The sequence below is a fragment of the Musa acuminata genome, chromosome BXJ2-2 (assembly GCF_036884655.1).
Source record: "Musa acuminata AAA Group cultivar baxijiao chromosome BXJ2-2, Cavendish_Baxijiao_AAA, whole genome shotgun sequence".
In the NCBI taxonomy this organism is placed as follows: Eukaryota; Viridiplantae; Streptophyta; class Magnoliopsida; order Zingiberales; family Musaceae; genus Musa; species Musa acuminata.
Window position 1 is genome coordinate 31,151,706 of NC_088339.1, and position 17,779 is coordinate 31,169,484.

General features: G+C 38.6%; 1 protein-coding gene across 5 annotated transcripts in view; it reads right to left on the reverse strand.

Annotated features, from left to right (window-relative positions):
• Positions 1 to 1,263: 1,263 nt before the first annotated feature.
• Positions 1,264 to 17,779, reverse strand: part of LOC135606035 (glycine--tRNA ligase, chloroplastic/mitochondrial 2-like) — a 53,856-nt gene continuing 37,340 nt past the window's right edge. For 3 of the 5 annotated variants that reach the window (XM_065096750.1, XM_065096749.1, XM_065096751.1), the window contains 13 exons: positions 16,449 to 16,523; positions 16,287 to 16,345; positions 15,138 to 15,231; positions 14,842 to 15,060; positions 10,567 to 10,661; positions 8,700 to 8,790; positions 8,530 to 8,634; positions 8,406 to 8,444; positions 7,221 to 7,310; positions 5,407 to 5,508; positions 3,385 to 3,466; positions 3,190 to 3,275; positions 1,264 to 1,637 (listed from right to left, as the gene is read on the reverse strand). In XM_065096750.1, coding sequence (XP_064952822.1) covers positions 1,539 to 1,637; positions 3,190 to 3,275; positions 3,385 to 3,466; positions 5,407 to 5,508; positions 7,221 to 7,310; positions 8,406 to 8,444; positions 8,530 to 8,634; positions 8,700 to 8,790; positions 10,567 to 10,661; positions 14,842 to 15,060; positions 15,138 to 15,231; positions 16,287 to 16,345; positions 16,449 to 16,523 — 1,236 coding nt within the window. In that variant the 3' untranslated portion in view covers positions 1,264 to 1,538. Of the gene's footprint in view, positions 1,638 to 3,189; positions 3,276 to 3,384; positions 3,467 to 4,557; positions 4,757 to 5,406; positions 5,509 to 7,220; positions 7,311 to 8,405; positions 8,445 to 8,529; positions 8,635 to 8,699; positions 8,791 to 10,566; positions 10,662 to 14,841; positions 15,061 to 15,137; positions 15,232 to 16,286; positions 16,346 to 16,448; positions 16,524 to 17,779 lie in introns of those variants that run through there. The other 2 variants (XR_010484657.1, XR_010484658.1) reach the window with 2 other exon arrangements.

The following is a 17,779-nucleotide window of genomic DNA, read 5'->3' on the forward strand; positions in this document are numbered from 1 at the left end:
GAAGGACAGATGTTTTACATGAATCTATTGACGAGTCAAAGCTAGATTACCAGAGAAAATGTGGCAAGAATAAACTATGGTCATTTCCGACTTCAGTGGATTCCCATATTCCTTGTAGAATAACTCAAGAAAAGAAAGATAAATAAATAAAAAAAGGAAATGTATTAGTTCATTCATTTGTTTTTGTCTTTAATAGATTAAATATAATTTCTTTCTTGCTAACTGATGAGCAAGAAAAGCTCAAAAAGGGAAATTTTCTTTTTGAAACATTCAAAAAAGGGAAAATTAAATAGGTAAACCTACAGAGGTCCTGACGGGCGAGAGAGAGAGAGAGAGAGAGAGAGAGAGGAGGCGCAGCCTCCGCGACCAGGATCTGACGGGCTTCTGTCAGATCCCCACTGAACCAGCGATGGAGGAGCAGCCTCCGCGACCAGCGACAGAGGTTGCGGGCGAGGGCGGGCCGCCACACCTCCGTCCTCGCCAGCAGCCGTTGGCGACGACAAGGGCACGCCCGCGACTTCGTCGCCAGCGGTCGACGGCAAGCAGGGGATGCGAGGAGGTTGCACAGCCCCTCCGCAACCAACGACGGAGGTTGGGGGCGAGGGTGGGCCGCCCCCCCTCCTTCATCGCCCGCAGTTGACGGCGAGGGGGGTTGCGAGCGACGGCGATGGCCGTGGAGGCTATGCCTCCGATGGGTCCAGTGGACCGACGGAGGGACCTGTTCAAAAATTACGGGTGAGGCAGGGGTAAAATAGTCTGTCTATCACGTGACAAAAAAGACACACACACACACATATATATATATATATATATATATATATATATATATATATATATATATATATATATATAATTCATTATTCATTATTCATTATTATGATGGCGATTTGTGTGATGTATATAAGATTTCTTTTTTGTGTCCAAAACCCCTATATTCATTGGATAATGCTTTCATTCCCCTTCCCTTGATTTTAGTTTTCAAAGAATTAAGTAGTGAAGGAGTCTTTGATAAAACTAATAATATTAATTTTTTCCTTGATTCTTTGACTAGAAAATATCCCAGTAATTTTCTTCGTTTACATGATTCACTAAATCCACCAATTTGCCCAAGTTTCTTACAAACGAGAAGCTACTCTTTGTTTATTTTATTCTATTTCATCATGGGTTATGATCTGACACAAAATTAAACGCAAGGGTATGGTGCAGACGCATAAAATTGGATGAAATCGGGTTCGTAATCCCAATAAGACAACTGCAAGAGAATGCAGCACAATAACTACAGTATCTGTTTTTCCTTTCAGAGGTTTGGAGTCGAGACCAAATAACTACAGTATTGTAGATAATTTACATTTGGCAATTTATATATTGGCGTAACTCAATTTATACTTGTGTATACAATTACAGAGCCAAGAAATCACAAAGCCTTTACATGGAAAATTTTCTCAGTAGTTGCCCAACATCACCAGGCGACAAATATTGAACATTTCTCTGGTTCTGTACATCTCACGGAGTGAGGAGAATCAAGGGAGTGGGGCAATCTAAAACCCAGGCAAAACTGAGAGATCTGCTATTCCTTTTGGTAGATCTGCGATTTTCTTGAGAATTGCAAGCCTGTTGTTCTTGATTGTTTCATCCTCCTATGCATGCATAAACAGCAACAAAATTAAAGAAAATAAAGAACGAAATAGACTACATGCGCTGCTAAAAAAGGAAACTGAAATAAGTGTTCAGCAAGCATATTCTGGTAAAGACACCTTGATACCTACTTGCATTATCAGGGAAGGACATGGAAAAAAAAGGAAAAAAAGAAAAAGAGTGGATTAAGCTTTTAGTTTAGTTGAACTAATATGGTGATATGAAATTATTCGTCTATTTCTTGACCTAGTATTAAACTTTTGAGATGCAAGTAAAAGCTCTGCAGACCAGATCATGTTGGTTCAATAGGGCTGTTCAGATTCTCAATCTAAGAACTACATCCAACAAGAAATGATTAATTTAAACCTTCATGGGTGGTTTGTGATGTTTAAGACCACCAAGAGATGTAGAGCATTGCATCTCCATACATCGAAAAAGGTAGGTTTACCCTATCTGAGAGACTTATTTATTTCCTGTCTGTGATTACATGATGGAATGGAGAAGGTTGACTCATGATGGGGAAGTCCAACATGGTGACGTACTATTAAATAATGACTTGGTTATCTGCCATTGTCCACTCGTACTACAAGTCACTATAAGTTCAAGCTTAAGATGAGCTAAATATCAGTTATAAAGAATAATGAAAATTTTGATGAATAGAAATATGCAGGACCAAAAACAAGGATGGGTACGTGATCCTAGTTATGGACAGATGAAATGGACACCATTTTGAGGGAGGAATGAGAATGATACTTAATAAAACAAATATTGAGAATGCAAATGAAATGCAAGTAATAAATAATTAATATACCAAGATTAACTTTGTAATAAATGTTTTCTTTTTATATTTGTCAAGTTTTTTATTTTATGCATAACTATAACCAATTAAAATTTAATTACAAACCAGAAAAAATATAAAACCTTTTCAGCGAGTATGGATGATTGAAATCATGGTGGATATTTGCTATAATATAATCTTCTAATTTATTCTATACCCACATGCAATTGATTGAAAGTTGATAAATACAAGTTTGACAAGATGCATGCCTGCAATATCCAAGTAGAAGAAAATTCATCAAATAAATCACACATTTGACAAGATGATAAGTCCTGATGAGGCTGACACCAAGGATTGTCGTGCCAAGTACGTGCTTAAACAGGTTGAAACATATATGCCAGAAAGGTATCAGAATGTGCCATGTTGACTTGAAACAGAGGTGCCAACATATGGCTTAAATTTTGGCCTATACCATTATGCACAAGGGCATGCCTCATCACAGATACCATCTTAGAAAGGTATTTGCACATCTTTTGCCATGAAATCACTGCCCTTGGCTCACACTACAGAATCAAATCTAAAGTACTATGCAAACGATGTCAATGATAATAACCGATTAAGGATTAAACAAAATACATACAATAGATCATAATTTCATGACAATTGTTGAACATACTGGAGAACATAATTGCCATCTCACTGTATTTAAATGACATATGTAATTCATGCATCAGAAATGCTGACAAAGTTAGTGCCAAGGATAACAGAACACTTACCACCATCACAAAGACATTGTCGAAGAAATCTTCAAGTGGTTGTAGCAATAGCAAAGAAGCTTGAAAAAAACTATCCATGCTGACACCTAGAAGACAAGCAAATGGCAAACAAAACCAGCATAACATTAACAGAAGCAAGTGCAATGCAGGTAGCCAGGTACTACAATATTCAAAATTTTAAAGAATTGAAATTACCATGGTGAACCTTAGATGTTACTTCCAAGTAGGCACTCCACAAAGCTAGTTCTTCATTCCTTTCGAATGCAGCCTCGCTTACCTACTCAACAAGTTGAGGTCAGGTGGCTGTGCTTCAGTTGGCAGCATAACAAACACAACAAAAACTAATTGCCAAGACCTTTGATTGTTAGTTCTACTTTTTAAACTTCTACTTTTGACATCAGTGGCATTTGCTTTTAATAGAAAACTGAAAACTTCTCCATATAAGCAGCAGCGCTACGTTGCACTTCAGAAGTTTATAAAACAAATATAAAATAATGATCAATTAAGAAGAGCTCCAATTTAAAAATACCAATATATACAAAGTAGTGGCACTATTGCTAGGTGAAATAAGCTTAATTGCACAATAAGTTGATAGAAGTATGTGAGAGCAAAATAAAAATAAAAGAACTGAAGATGAAATATGGTAAATGGAATATAGGATGTAGACTATATCATGTAAAGAGAACAAGCATATAGAAACTAATTATTTTTATAACAATCTCAGTCAGACCCAATTAAAGCCTCTTAATGCCCTGCAAATAGCTGAAGTTTTAAGCAGGACCTGTTGTACCCTTTCAGAATTTAAAGCACAAGCTTGGACTGGCATTGGCTTGAGGCCTTTGGGCTCGGGCTATTAAGCTTAAGGACCTCAGAGTTCTAATCAATCCTGAAACTGTTGGTGCATGAGCCCGTTATTTTAAACTGACAGGTGAAGGCCACAGGCCTATCTGGTCATTTGATTGCTCCACTGCATTAGCCCCGGATATCTAATCAACCAGTAAAGGGGTTAATGAATCTTATTAAGTCATAGATGCCATTGATTTGGACCTGCACGATGAATTGTTAAGACCAAGTTTTAAAATAATGCACTTACCTTCTAATACTGGCTGGTATTTACAGCCCCCTACAACCAACCTCTCGATAGGCTCATGGTCTTGAGCTCACCACACAAGGGATATGACATCAAACTATACAGGGTGATTTGGTGTGGTGTAGGCTAGATCGCTTAGTAAGCTCATTGTATCAAGCTCATGGGGCAGTAAACAAACCAATACTAAACTATACCGGTTGGTACTACTAATTGCCCAGCAGTTCTTTACTTCTTTATATATATATATATATATATATATATATATATATATATCTCACCTTTTCTTCCTTTCCATTGCATTGTTGCCACCTACTTCACATCCAGATCGCTGTCTCCTACCAGTATATCTCCTTTTTGGCCCCCCCTCCTCTAATCCCGTTCCTACTCCCTCCTCTTCTCCTCCTCCCCTCTTCCTCTCTAGTTTGGAAGGAATGACCTTTGCCGGATGTTGGTACATTGATTCGTACCTGCCACTGACTGATATTAGCATCAGACCAAGATTTTAAACTTCGGTTAAGACTATGATCTTTTAGTAGAAGAAAAAAAATCTAGATGCTAGTATAACTGATCAGATGTGAGAGCCATACATGTTTAAATATTTAGAGAGATGACTTTTGATTACATATAAGAGCAGTCATATCACCTTGCCAAAAAGATAGTGACTTATGTGGACGGATTATAAAGTCATATTTAATGAAAGTTTGATGAATCAACATAGATTGATGGTACTAGACATCTTTTGGAAAAAAATGAAAGAGAGAAAAGATAGAAGAAAAATTTACTAGTACTAGATAATAAGGTTCATCATACCATGGCATACCGCTCGATACGAGCAGTATGTACCGATCTGATAAGAGACCGGTATAGGCGGTATATTGGTACGCCCCCATGCACCATGTGTCGGTATACTCAGTACGACTCAGTACAACTCGGTATGTATCTTACCGACAACCAGTCAATACACCAATATGGACCAGTAAGGCAAACCTTACTAGATAATATAAGGATATTTAAATATAGAATGAAACAAGAGAAGGTTTTGGAACTTAAATGAAGATAATATTAATATCTAATTAGATCAGGAGCAAGACAAAGGAGACTTTGTATAGAAATATTTATCTAATTACCTCAAAACTAGAATCAACATTCTTTCCACGAATAATTCTTGTCGGCCTTGAGTATGCTTGAACCACTTTTGAAAATATATCACCTTTGGACAAGGCCTCCATCTGCATTTGACGTCAACAAAGATAAGCTGGCAATTATTTACCTAACACCAAATAAATTAAAATCTTAAGTTGAAGTCGTTAAATGATATTTTGAAAGTACTTAAAGATAATTGGTTGTTCAAACTCGAAAGAATATGCCTTAAGAATAGTTCCACTATATATATCAGAAGCCTACGGGGATGATCAGAGCAATGCAAGGAATACAAGCTCTAAAACATGAAATACCGACAGGTAATGGTGCTAATTCTATGGAAGCAAATAATTTTGCCATCTATGCATGAGCAAAGTCATGTATTGAGTACAAGGATATATATGTTTCCCATATACTTGACCAAATATTTACAGCAAAGAGCAATGTGTACTATCTCAACTTTTGCAGCACAAAAAATGTCAATTCTGTATGCATACTTAATTGTGTTAAGAATTTTTTTTTCTGACAAAATGAAAAACAACACTCTAAAGTCTAAACCCTGTTCTGTGTTTTATCGAAGTCATGACTTTAAGCGATTGTTCAGATCCCTTGAGCAGAATACATATGTAGAATTTCAAATAATTTTATGTTGTAATCCCTCGATTTATTCATTCTGTTGTGATCTCAGTGTTTTATCTCAAATTCTGACTTGATATTGTACATGTCTCCAGAACGGCATGCACTTGCATAAAATCTGCTCTCATTTTGGAATACCAGATAGCTATCAGCTTATCTCTCATTACCATGTACTGCCTTTAAAATACAAAAAAAAAAAAGAAAAATCCCAAAGTCCAACTTATGCAAGTTGCATTGATCTGAACAGATGTGACTTCCACTTGTTTGGACCAAAAAAAATTGTGTAAATAATTTATCTTGCAAATAAAAAATAGCATCGATTGGTTTTGCATCTAGTTGTCCAAATCATGCGATAATTTCAGTTGGCAGTATCATAAGAGACTGACACATGGATTGACAGCAAAAGTTCCACTATGTGACAGATAAACGCTTCAAGTAATCATCTATTAGAAGATGGAATAATGCTGTTTTCGGAGATGTTCAATCCAGAGAGTTTTAGAGCTATCTCTGCCTCCTCTTTCTTCCGAAGAGCATAAAATTGTCATTTCCTTCAATAAATTATCTATCATCCTCAAAATGTGATGCCTAAATGCTGCAAGTTTATTCCAGTGAAGCACAGAAAGATAGACGAGTTATTGAAATTAAGAGGAAGAGAAGTAACTAAGAAGAGATACAAAAGTAGTTTAAAGATTGAAATTAATATCAAGGATCATTCCTTGCAATTCACAAGGAATTGGACATTCAACAACGGAAGAGAAGCATACAGGATACCAACATTCTGTTCATATATAGTGCCTATGGTGCTTAACATATGGAGACCGACCTGAACTAATTACAGGAACTCTTAGCACATTGTTAAATTAAATAAAACTCCTATGCCACGCGAATATTTTTCTACAAATAAACCAAAAATAATTTGTCAGACAACAAATTATCTAGAATCACAATTTTAGACAGCTGCAAATCAGATTTCATTATTGAGTTTAAATTGCAAAATAACCTTTCCTAGTAATTCCTTGGACATGCAAAATTTTATGTGTGGTATTACACCACTCCATTCCCGCCACCAATAAAAAAGGAAAAGGTGACACAATTCATGATGACAGCAATTGCATAGTAGAGAAAACAATATTCTAAAAAAGAACAGTGACTAAATATCGCTTACTTCAATGGCTGACTGTGCAGCCAGACAAGGCCAATTTGCACGCTCTGAAAGCACTGAACGGACTATTTCTGGACTTATACCCTTATCCACCTGGCAAGAGACAATTAATCTCATAAATTTCCAAAGAAAACCATGCATTTTGCAGATTGAATGTCCATACACATGTATGTTGAGAGTAAAACATATTTGCTTCCCATCATATAAACACAGACAATTGCTTAGGCAGTATCAAACATTTTTTATTCTGTTTTCATTTTCAAAAATATGTTGGTGATCACCATTTCATGTCACTTTGAAAAACAGAATGTAGATGTTTCAATGAGAGTTGTATACATTTGTTAGGTTGTCTTACTTAAATCTGTTATCTGTGATAATGGATAATGACACCTGACATAGGGGAGGCTTAAGAAAGAATGAAGCACTCTCTCCTCTTTCTGTTTGCTGTTGACTCTTGAATTGTTTTGGTTGGAAAATATGCCAACATTATTCGAGGTCTAAGAAGCACAATGACTGTTCTGATATCACAATTATGCACTTTGCTGATATTACTTGATCACTATGATTTTCAGGTTGAGGAGGAGGTGGCCATGGCAGGGACCTGTGCCGGTAGGAGGAGGCAGCAGCAACAATGACACAGAAGGCAGAGGAGGAGAAAAGGTTATTATTATTACTTATTTATTTGAGAAATGGTAGCAAATTGCCAACTTGTTCCTTTGAGAGGGATAAAATTTCACATTAAAGTTGTTGATAAATCCAGCAAAATAAAGACAGATTGTTGTGCCGAACACCAAGGTTCAACTTCTTGTGTCGATCAGCTGGTACGGTACATACCGCTCCATACCAGTGTACCAACAAATGGTACGTTGGGGCAAAGGAACTTAGGCAATCCACGTCTTAGTCGCCCGTCGGATCAATATGTACCATCCATACCATACCAACTTGGGCGGTACAGCAAACCTTACTGAACACTTGGTTTCTATCCCGAACAACTATCCTACCATGCCACATCAAACATAGAAAAGTAGCAAAACAAACTAATACAGAATCAAAGATCATACATCTCTATGGCATGAGAGGTTATTACTAAAGAACATTGATCCAAGCATAACTATCTATAAAGTAAAGTTCAGTATATAAAGAATGCAACTCAATGACAAAATTATGTCATGTGGAAATGATACTTACAAGAAGTTGTTCCAATCTCCTTGTAACGAATTTTAGTACCTGAAGAACAAGGCAACAAATAATGTTGCAAGAAAATGATACATGCTTTGACAAGAAGTAACAATCAAGAATAACACTGACTTACATCAGTAATGACACTGCCGTCTATTTCTATCGGTTGGATATCTGCTACCAATCTCAAAGCATCTTCTAAGTACAAGTTCTTGTTATTCTCCACTAGTATCTGCACCTGAAAATGAAAAATAAACAGATGATATCTTGTCTATTAAAATAACATATAAATACATGACTTACTAGCCCATAAGATATTCTTCTCAAACCAAAGGGATCACTCGTGGAACTTGGTTGGCATCCAGCACCAAATAAACCCACAAGACTGTCCAGTCTGAAGCAAACATAACAAATAGCTAGTACCACCACTAGATAGACAAAACCATGGTTCTTGAACAAACAATAATTACAAGAAAAACAACCTAAATCCAGGTCAATAATGACAAAAGTTAATATGAGTGGATATGATTGTAATTCAATTTTGAGTTACTACTGAATTCTACATGCAGGTGATCCATAAAACTCAACCCAAAAGAACCATACAACAAACTGAACTGAACTCACAGAAACGAGTTCATTTCTCATGCACACTTAACAACTATGAAGGCATCCATGTTGGTAAAGTCATCCATCAAATAATGCAGTCTTTCTTGGAAGAAATTTACATTGGTGGTCTCATTCAATTTGAAGTGGTTAACACTTAATACACAGATAGTAATATGTGTTTCTTGTCCACCTTGTAGGAGCATATTAATGTGTGTATGTGCTGGCCATGCTGGTCTATTATGGCAAATAGGTATAGTGCCAGAATGATTCTAGCACACGGATTTGCATCATGTCATATGCTAATGGTGTGCAAACACAACTCTTGTCAGGAAAAGGGTTAATGCCGATAAATATTGGTCATTGTAGCATGCCAACATGTTATTATCACACCCATGTAATAAAAAATGAAATCTTTTTGCAAATTACCAAATTGTAGGCAACATTCCAACCAAGGTTCGAAATCTCAGTTTGGTGCCGATATCTATTGGTGAACAGATTGATACGATACTGATACATCTAGACCATAGAGAAAGAGGGAAGGAAGCGGGAGGACAAGGAAAAGAGAAGGAAGAGGAGGAGGTGGAGGAGGAAGAACAGCGGAGAGGGAGGAGAAGGAAAAGAAGAAGGGGGAAGGTGGTGGACAAAGAAGAAGAGGGGGATGCAGAGGTGTACTGGTAAGAGACAAGCAAGGAGGACAAGAAGGCAGTGATGAGGCGAAGGAGGTGGCAACAACGAAGTAGCATGGAGGCAAAGGACGAGGGGAGAGAGTGCACCAGAGAAAGGAAAAATAAAAAGGGAGCATGAGAGAGAGAGAATAAAAAAGAAGAAAAGTATAAACGAGACAACTACTTCAAAAAAATTTAAAAAGAAGGTACTGGTTATGGATAGTAAACGTACTGCTCAATGCAATTTGGTACTAGTTTGTTTACTGCATAGGTAAACCCAATATGATGAGGTTATTGGATGGTACAACCGATATCTATCCTAAATGAACAATATCACCCAATTTGCATCCTGATGGTCTGGCAGATTAGCAAGTACCATTTCATACCAATTGATACTGGCAGTATTTTAAACCTTAATTCCAACTCATGCTCTTCTATTCAGTATTCTCACAAGACCATGATATCTGTCAATTCTGATTTTAAAATCTGTTACTCCCTCCAAATTGTACTGAATATTATCCTACCTCTTACTAGTACAGAGAAGCAATACAAATTAAACACATTGGTGTTTTAAAGTTTAAACATAAACTAATTTTCCAAACATCAGAAGATTAGAGAGGATAAAGTGGGTCATGCAGCATACAAATATTAATCTTAGAGAAGGAGAGGTGAGGAAGTAAAACTCAGGAAAAAAACTAAAATTAATATATGGAAATATAAAAGGTAGATAATTTAAGGAAAAATCATTTAGGTGGGATCAAGCACATCAAATGACAAATTAGCAGCTTGATTTTTATTTCACTTTTGAAGATCAAAGTTCTGCAACAAACTTGATATACACAATATGACTAATAACAATCATATGATGAACAGTTGAACAGTGACTGAGGATAACCTACCGATCAGCAATGGCCAAAACAATTCCAGCATCAGATTTTGGAAGTATGTCTCCAGAGAATCTTGGAAGTGTGATTTCGAAAAGGGCTTCAGCAATCTTTGGAAATGAAAGTCAGTAAGTAGAAGTCATGGTAATATGTAATTGCTTGTAAAGCTTATCCATGCTATTATTAATAAGCAAGAAAAAAAAAATTTATACTTGAGTTATATTATCAGTTACTAAAATAAACATTTTCAGCCTCTCTAATTACTGAAGCTGTTCAAAAATGAAAAAAATGCAGTCATATTTTTCGTTTTTATTTATTCAGTTAAAAAACTAGTGAATAATTTTAAACTTAAAACATATGATGTGGCATTCATCCTGACCCTTTTAAAATATTTTGAATGATTGGTGTAACACCATGATTCTATATTTCAGGCATTGGACCCATGCCGGTCTATGGTCAGATCATTATAGGTCTAGTACAGTGATTTAAAAAGCGCTAGGCGCCAAAAGGCGCTAAGGTCCACAAACGCCCGAGGCGCTAGGCGCTCGCCCGAGCGAAGCGAGGCGCTAAATTATAAAAATATATAATATAATTATTTAATTTTTTAAATAAAAATATGCTATTAAATTAAGAAAATTAATCATTTCAAAATTCAAATAAACTTAATATTAAGAGTATACTGAGCCTGATGGAGAAACGAGGAAGCAGCGGCGAGCGGTGGCGGCGAGCGACGACAGCGGGAAAGGGAAAGGGAGCGGAAGGCGCGAGCAGCGGGAGGCTTCGAGGGAGGCGCAAGCAGCGGGAAGCAGTGATTTAAAAAGCGCTAGGCGCCAAGGTCCAAAAACGCCCGAGGCGCTAGGCGCTCGCTCGAGCGAAGCAAGGCAATAAAATATAAAAATATATAATATAATTGATAAATATAATTATTTAAAATTTTAAATAAAAATATGCTATTAAATTAAGAAAATCTATTAATAGTATTGAAAATTAATCATTTCAAATAAATTTAATATTAATAGTATACTGTATACTGAACTTGCTGACTGAGAAATGATGAAGCAGCGGCGAGCGGCGACAGTGGCAGCGGCAGCGGCCAGCGACGAGCAACGGTAGCGGCAGCGAGAAAGGGAGCGGGAGCGACTAGCAGCGGGAGACGCGAGCGGCGACAGCGACAACGGCGAGCAGCGGCAGCGGGAGCAGGAGCGGCGAGCAGCGGGAGCAGGAGCGGCGAGCGGCGACAGAGGCAGCGTTTGTGAGCAGCGACAGCGGCAAGCGACGACAGGAGCGACGAGCAGCGGGAGGCGCGAGCGACGACAGAGGTAGTGTTTGTGAGCAGCGACAGCAGCGAGCGGCGACAACGGCAGCGTTTGCGAGCAGCGACAGCGGCGAGATCGGGAGTGGCAGCGGCAACGGGTTAGGGTTGGGTAAGGGTTATATCGGTTTAGTTGGTTCGATTGAACCAACTAACCAATCGAACTAGGACCGAACCAGACCTAAAATCCTGGTTCAATCGCCTTGGTTTACTTAGGCGCTCGCCCGAAGCGCCCAGCGCCTGGGCTCGGGCGAGCGCCCAGGCGGCGCCTGTTTGAAGCATGCCGCCTGGGAGATTAGCGAGGCACTCGGGCCTCGCCTCGCCTCGCCCGAGCGCCTAGGCGAGCGCCCGAGCGCCTTTTTCAATCACTGGCGGGAAGGCTCGCGGGAGGGCTCGCAGGAGGCGAGAGGGCTCGCGGGAGGCGCGAGCAGCGGGAGGGCTCGAGGGAGGCGCGAGCAGCGGGAAGGCTCACGGGAGGGCTCGCAGGAGACGCGAGTAGCGAGAGGGCTCGCGGGAGGCGCGAGCAGCAGGAGGGCTCGGGGGAGGCGCGAGCAGCGACAGCGGCGAGCAGCGGCAGCGAGCGACGAGATCGCGATCGGGATCGGGATCGGGATCGGGATCGAGAGCGGCAGCGGCAGCAGGTTAGTGTTGGGTTAGGGTTAGGGTTGGGGTTATATCGGTTTAGTTGGTTCGATTGAACCAACTAACAACCGAACCAGGACCGAACCAGACCTAAAATTCTGGTTCGGTCGCCTTGGTTTACCCAGGCGCTCGCCCGAAGCGCCCAACGCCTGGGCTCGGGCGAGCGCCCAGGCGGCGCCTGTTTGAAGCGCGTCACCTGGGACATTAGCGAGGCGCTCGGGCCTCGCCCGAGCGCCTAGGTGAGCGCCCGAGCACCTTTTGCAATCACTGGTCTAGTATATTAGGAAGTACTGAGATTGTATGTTGGACCATGGTATAAAGAAAGGGGTGGAGGAGGGGAGGAAGAGGAGGAGAGAAGAGTACGTGGCGCAAAAGAGGAGAAGGAGAAGGGAAGAAGGAGGTAGAGAAGTAAGAGGAGGGGAGGAGGAGGCAGCAGTAGTGGTGGTGGAGGAGAAGGAAGGAATACTGATTTGATAGTGACTGCTGTGTCATGCACTTAGCTGGTTTCGCTTGAGCCATATGGTTATCCATCCACAAACGGTCAGCCTCCTCGTAATCTCATGTCATGGATTAAGATAAAACAGCTGGTACAGGGTTTGTACTGCCTGGTGCACTCGATATAAGGTTAGTACTTCCTGGTATGTTCGGTACAGGGTGGAAGCTTTTTCTTTTTTCAGTTTTCTAAACCTTTTTTGGGGTTTCTCTAAGACTTGGTGCGTACTGACATATCAACACTGTACCTGTATGAACTGATATGGTATGGGTCCAAGTCCTGATCAGTCTGCTACCAGTACGCAAAATTGAAAACCTTGCTTCATACTATCTTAGACAGTTCTTTGTTCTATCATCTATCATATCTCCACCTAATTGTTCATAAAAGAAAAAAAAAATTATCTTTTCTAGTAACACATCTACTTCAACATTCTCATCTCAACAACATTTTTGTGCATCTTACTTAATCATCCAATTCTTATATCAGTAAAGCATGACTGTTCTAACAACTATCTTAATATCTTATTAATTTTTTCCAAGCCAAAAGCAACATAAAAGGGGTAAAGGAGAAACACCCATTCTAACTCTAAATATGCTAATCCTTCTTTCATACACTTGGATTCATCTTCAAGCCTCTTAAATCATGTTATAACTCTTTGATGATTTTGGAGGCAAGGATTATCCATACTAACTGGAACTTACCAGTACAACCAGAAAATGGGATGTTACTGCCCACAGCCCTACCAAACCAGGCTTGTTGCCTGAATTTAATAAATAAAACAGGGAGGATCGGGCAGTTGAATGCTATATTTTATTGTTTATATTTTTTTAATGCCAAATGTTTTTTCTTTTTGTTTTTCCTCCCTTGCTTATCTCTCCCTTTCTCTCGTCACTTTCCCCTCCACTTCTTTCTCTTATCGCTCTGTCGCCTCACCATTACTGCTCCGCTGCCTTGCCATTGCTACCCTGCTATAACACTGTTTCACCACCATTCACTCACCGCTTGCCACTTCCCCTCTGCTATGCCTCCTCCTCCTCCTCGGCTTCTCCTCCATTGCCTCGTCCATCTTCACTTCCCTATCCTATGCTCTTCCTCCTTCACCCTCCTATGTCTCATTCTCCTCTCTTCTTTCACTTATTCTTTTTGGTCTATGAAGACTGGTATGTCGGCTGATCATGTGTTGGTATATCGATATATATTGGATGCACATTGGTTTGACCACTGACCAATGGATCGAAACTTAAGACCTTGGTTAGAGGTCATTGATTACCATCACTAGAGTTGGTGTTTGTAGAATATTATTTTCAAGGTAAGGATCCCTTGTGGCCAAAGAATTCAAGTTCTCCTTCCTATAATTCCATGATCCAGAGGAGTTGTTTTGTGATGATGTCTGAAATAGGAATCAACACAAGATGCATAATACAACACACCAAGGTTTGCCGTGCCATGGTATACCGCCCGGTACGGGCAGTATGTATTGGTCCAACAAGTAGTATTTTCCATCTATTGATAGTGGCTAAGAAGCACAGGGAGAGGGTAGATTGTCGGCTTTAGCCAAGATGGTGGGCAGTGTGGTGTTTTGAGCAACCAGAACAAACAAAATGAATTCTCGCAAATGTATAGTGGCTCAACAAATGAAGTCCATTCTCTCCTGTTTCATGATTCATTATCAATTAGTCTCACCCTACAAAATAGGACTAGTGTGTATCATCTAGTGATCTATCATCTCTATAAAGAGTTTTAGGTCATCAATAAGCATGTTGCTACTCTTACTGCAACAACAACACTAATAATAGGGGATAAGGAAAAAAAAGATGCATGTGCTAGATGCTTGTCTGTGTACCTGATCAGGATACCCATCCCTTAGAGCATAATGGCGTGCCATTATTCCAGATAGTGAAGTGAATTCTGTCACGATAGAAGATGCAAGATCAGACATGGCAAGGGCTGCAGCATCTTCAACAATCATAAGCACCCTCTTGTCAAAGCCAAGAGTAAGAGTTAACTTCCCAACAGTTCTTTGGATGCGTGACACCTTGTCTAGCATTGTTCCAAGCTTTTCCTAGATAACTTCAATGTCACCAAATTGAAAAGCAAACCTTAAAATGATATTATTATTATAAGAAATCAATCACTTACATGAAAAAGAATTCCACTTAGAAGGCCTCGAAATTCAGAAAATTTCTTCCGCGTGTCCATTTTATAGAAAAATTTAGCATCTTCGTAACGAGCTCTGATAAAACCAAAAAGTGTATTTTTTGGTAGAACAAAAGGTTGAAATTTAATAGAAAGGTTAATAAAGCTCATGTACAGATCAGAAAAGCACAAATATGGACTGAGCAGCATCACTATTGAATCACAGGTAAAGCTTATATTAGTACAGAACCAAACAGGAAAGCCTTGATACAAGGAAGGTTAACTGATTTTGCAAGAAGATATTATCGCTTACAACAACTTTAACTCTGCTTCCAGAATTGTCAAGTTCTCAAAGAAAAAGAAAGATTTTCTTTGTTAATCTAAAACTAAAGATGTGGAGATCAAGACAAGCAACCAGCAAGCACTCAAATAACAATTCAGATTTGAGTTTGACACAAATTTAACTTAGAAGTTACAGAGACAAATAAGAAGACAACCTGTACAAGTGATATGATGCTAAGATCAGTAACTATAACTAGCTAAAAGAAATAAGAGACCACCAGGATTTAAAAAAGAGGCAAGAATAAGAGAAGAGGTAATCAGCAAAATTTTCAATTATTTCTTCAAACGATATCACATACAAGACCAAAAGCATTGCATATGTGTGTTTTTATTATATAGATACTCAAGTTAGCAGTAGATTCTCAGGACTTTAATTTGAGTTATGATAGAAAATATATCATTTCCAGTTTGGACAAACAACAGATGGAAAACATCACATTAGATTTAAACAAACAATTAACTAAAACTTAAAAAACAAATCCAGAATTAGGCTGAAAGAAAACTCCAGTACATAATCATAACATTACAAAAAATGAACCAAAAATGAGCTGTGTTATATACCAAATCACATTATATAACATTTGCTTTTGTGATTGTCTATGTTGATGCAAAATTAAACATGTTTTTTTCTTCTCCAAAATCAGTTAAAAGCACAGCTCCAGAGGTTCCTGCCAATGCAAGATCTAGGAAAGATTAATGTTCATTACCTTGCCCCTATCAAACAGTTCCCATGGTTTTCTCGAAATTGATACAAGTATAAATTAGTTTAATTAATATTTCACAACAATATCGCAAGGGACTGAATCTAACCGTAGTACAGCTTCATTGCCTTTCTGAACTACTCGTTCATTGATTATTCCATTTGCAACCTACAAGAACCACAAATTAGAGTATGATACAGAAAATAGAAAAGGGAAAGACATAAATGGGTTACACTGCAATATACGATTAAGGATCTATAAGAGGTCTAACAGCGATAAAAAATGGCATCAAATTTCCAGTATGCTTGTTGATCAAAGGAAAATACTTCTGATGCTTCTGCATAACCTGCATGATAAAATCCAAATCATCAAATTAAATCATATGATTATAATTGTTTCAAATTAAGAAAAATCATATTCTTGCTAAAAGATTTCTTGAAGAGTTGTATAAGTTCTTGATGTACAAATCACATTCATTATTGTTGTAGCAATATAATACCTTGAACTATAAATTGTTGTAGAAGTTCTTGACTTATGAGGACTATATTGAAGAGGTAGATTCAGAAAATTGGGACGAAGATGGCCTGCCATCTTTGAAACTCTTAAGTTTTGTGTTCAAAATCTCTGTGCATTCATTCTCAAGTTGGCTACCAAATGTAAAGCTGTGAGACTTACTTCACACACAAGGAACATCTCTTGGTGGGTGCACAATTCTACATAATGTTTAGTCATATCTAACAGTGCCAAGAGACAAACTAAAGTTTTAAAAAAGTTAAAAAAGGTAACTTCACGGGGTTAAAAATCAAGAGAGAGAGAGAGAAGAGTTTTGTTAGAGCAACGATATTAAATATTTCACTTTCGCAAATGTAAAGCTATGAGACTTACTTGACACACAAGGAATCATGTTCCAATCTCGTGGTGGGTGCACAATTCTACATAATGTTTAATCATATCTAACAGTGCCAAGAGACGAATTAAAGTTTAAAAAAATCATCTCTTTTGAAGTCATGGTAGACAATAGGGATAAACTCAAACATAGAAATATGTGTAAATGTGCCCTTCTCTATGCAAGGTAATAACTTCAGTAATGATTCATATGCAATAACCAACAAAGGTATAAATAAGCATCTAGGATTTTATTGGCTAACCAAAGGTAGTTAACAATAATAACCAGGAATCGAAAATGTGGTAACGGCATTATAGTGGCGGGCAATCTACACAACTAAAAGCAAAGAAGACATTCACTATTAAACATGTGAGCCTCCAACGCTTCCTGAAGCATGATCCTCTATGGACTTTAAACTAATGGAAAAATCCTACATTGGTCTAGGCGTCTAGCAATTTAGCACCATTGCAATCGGTAACCCTGTTCAGTAGGACCTAAGTTTATGTTGACCAAGTTTTTAACATTCGATTGGATCCATCCATAGTGGCCAGTATTTGCCAGCTCAATAACAAACTAGTACTCAGACACTAATTCTTCCCAATACTGGCTCATACTAGGTGACGCACGATATGCTTATTGTACCAACCAGGCCAACATACTGTCAAGCGTTCAAAGTAGTGCACAAGCTATACCAGGTATTATTGCCTTATTCCCAC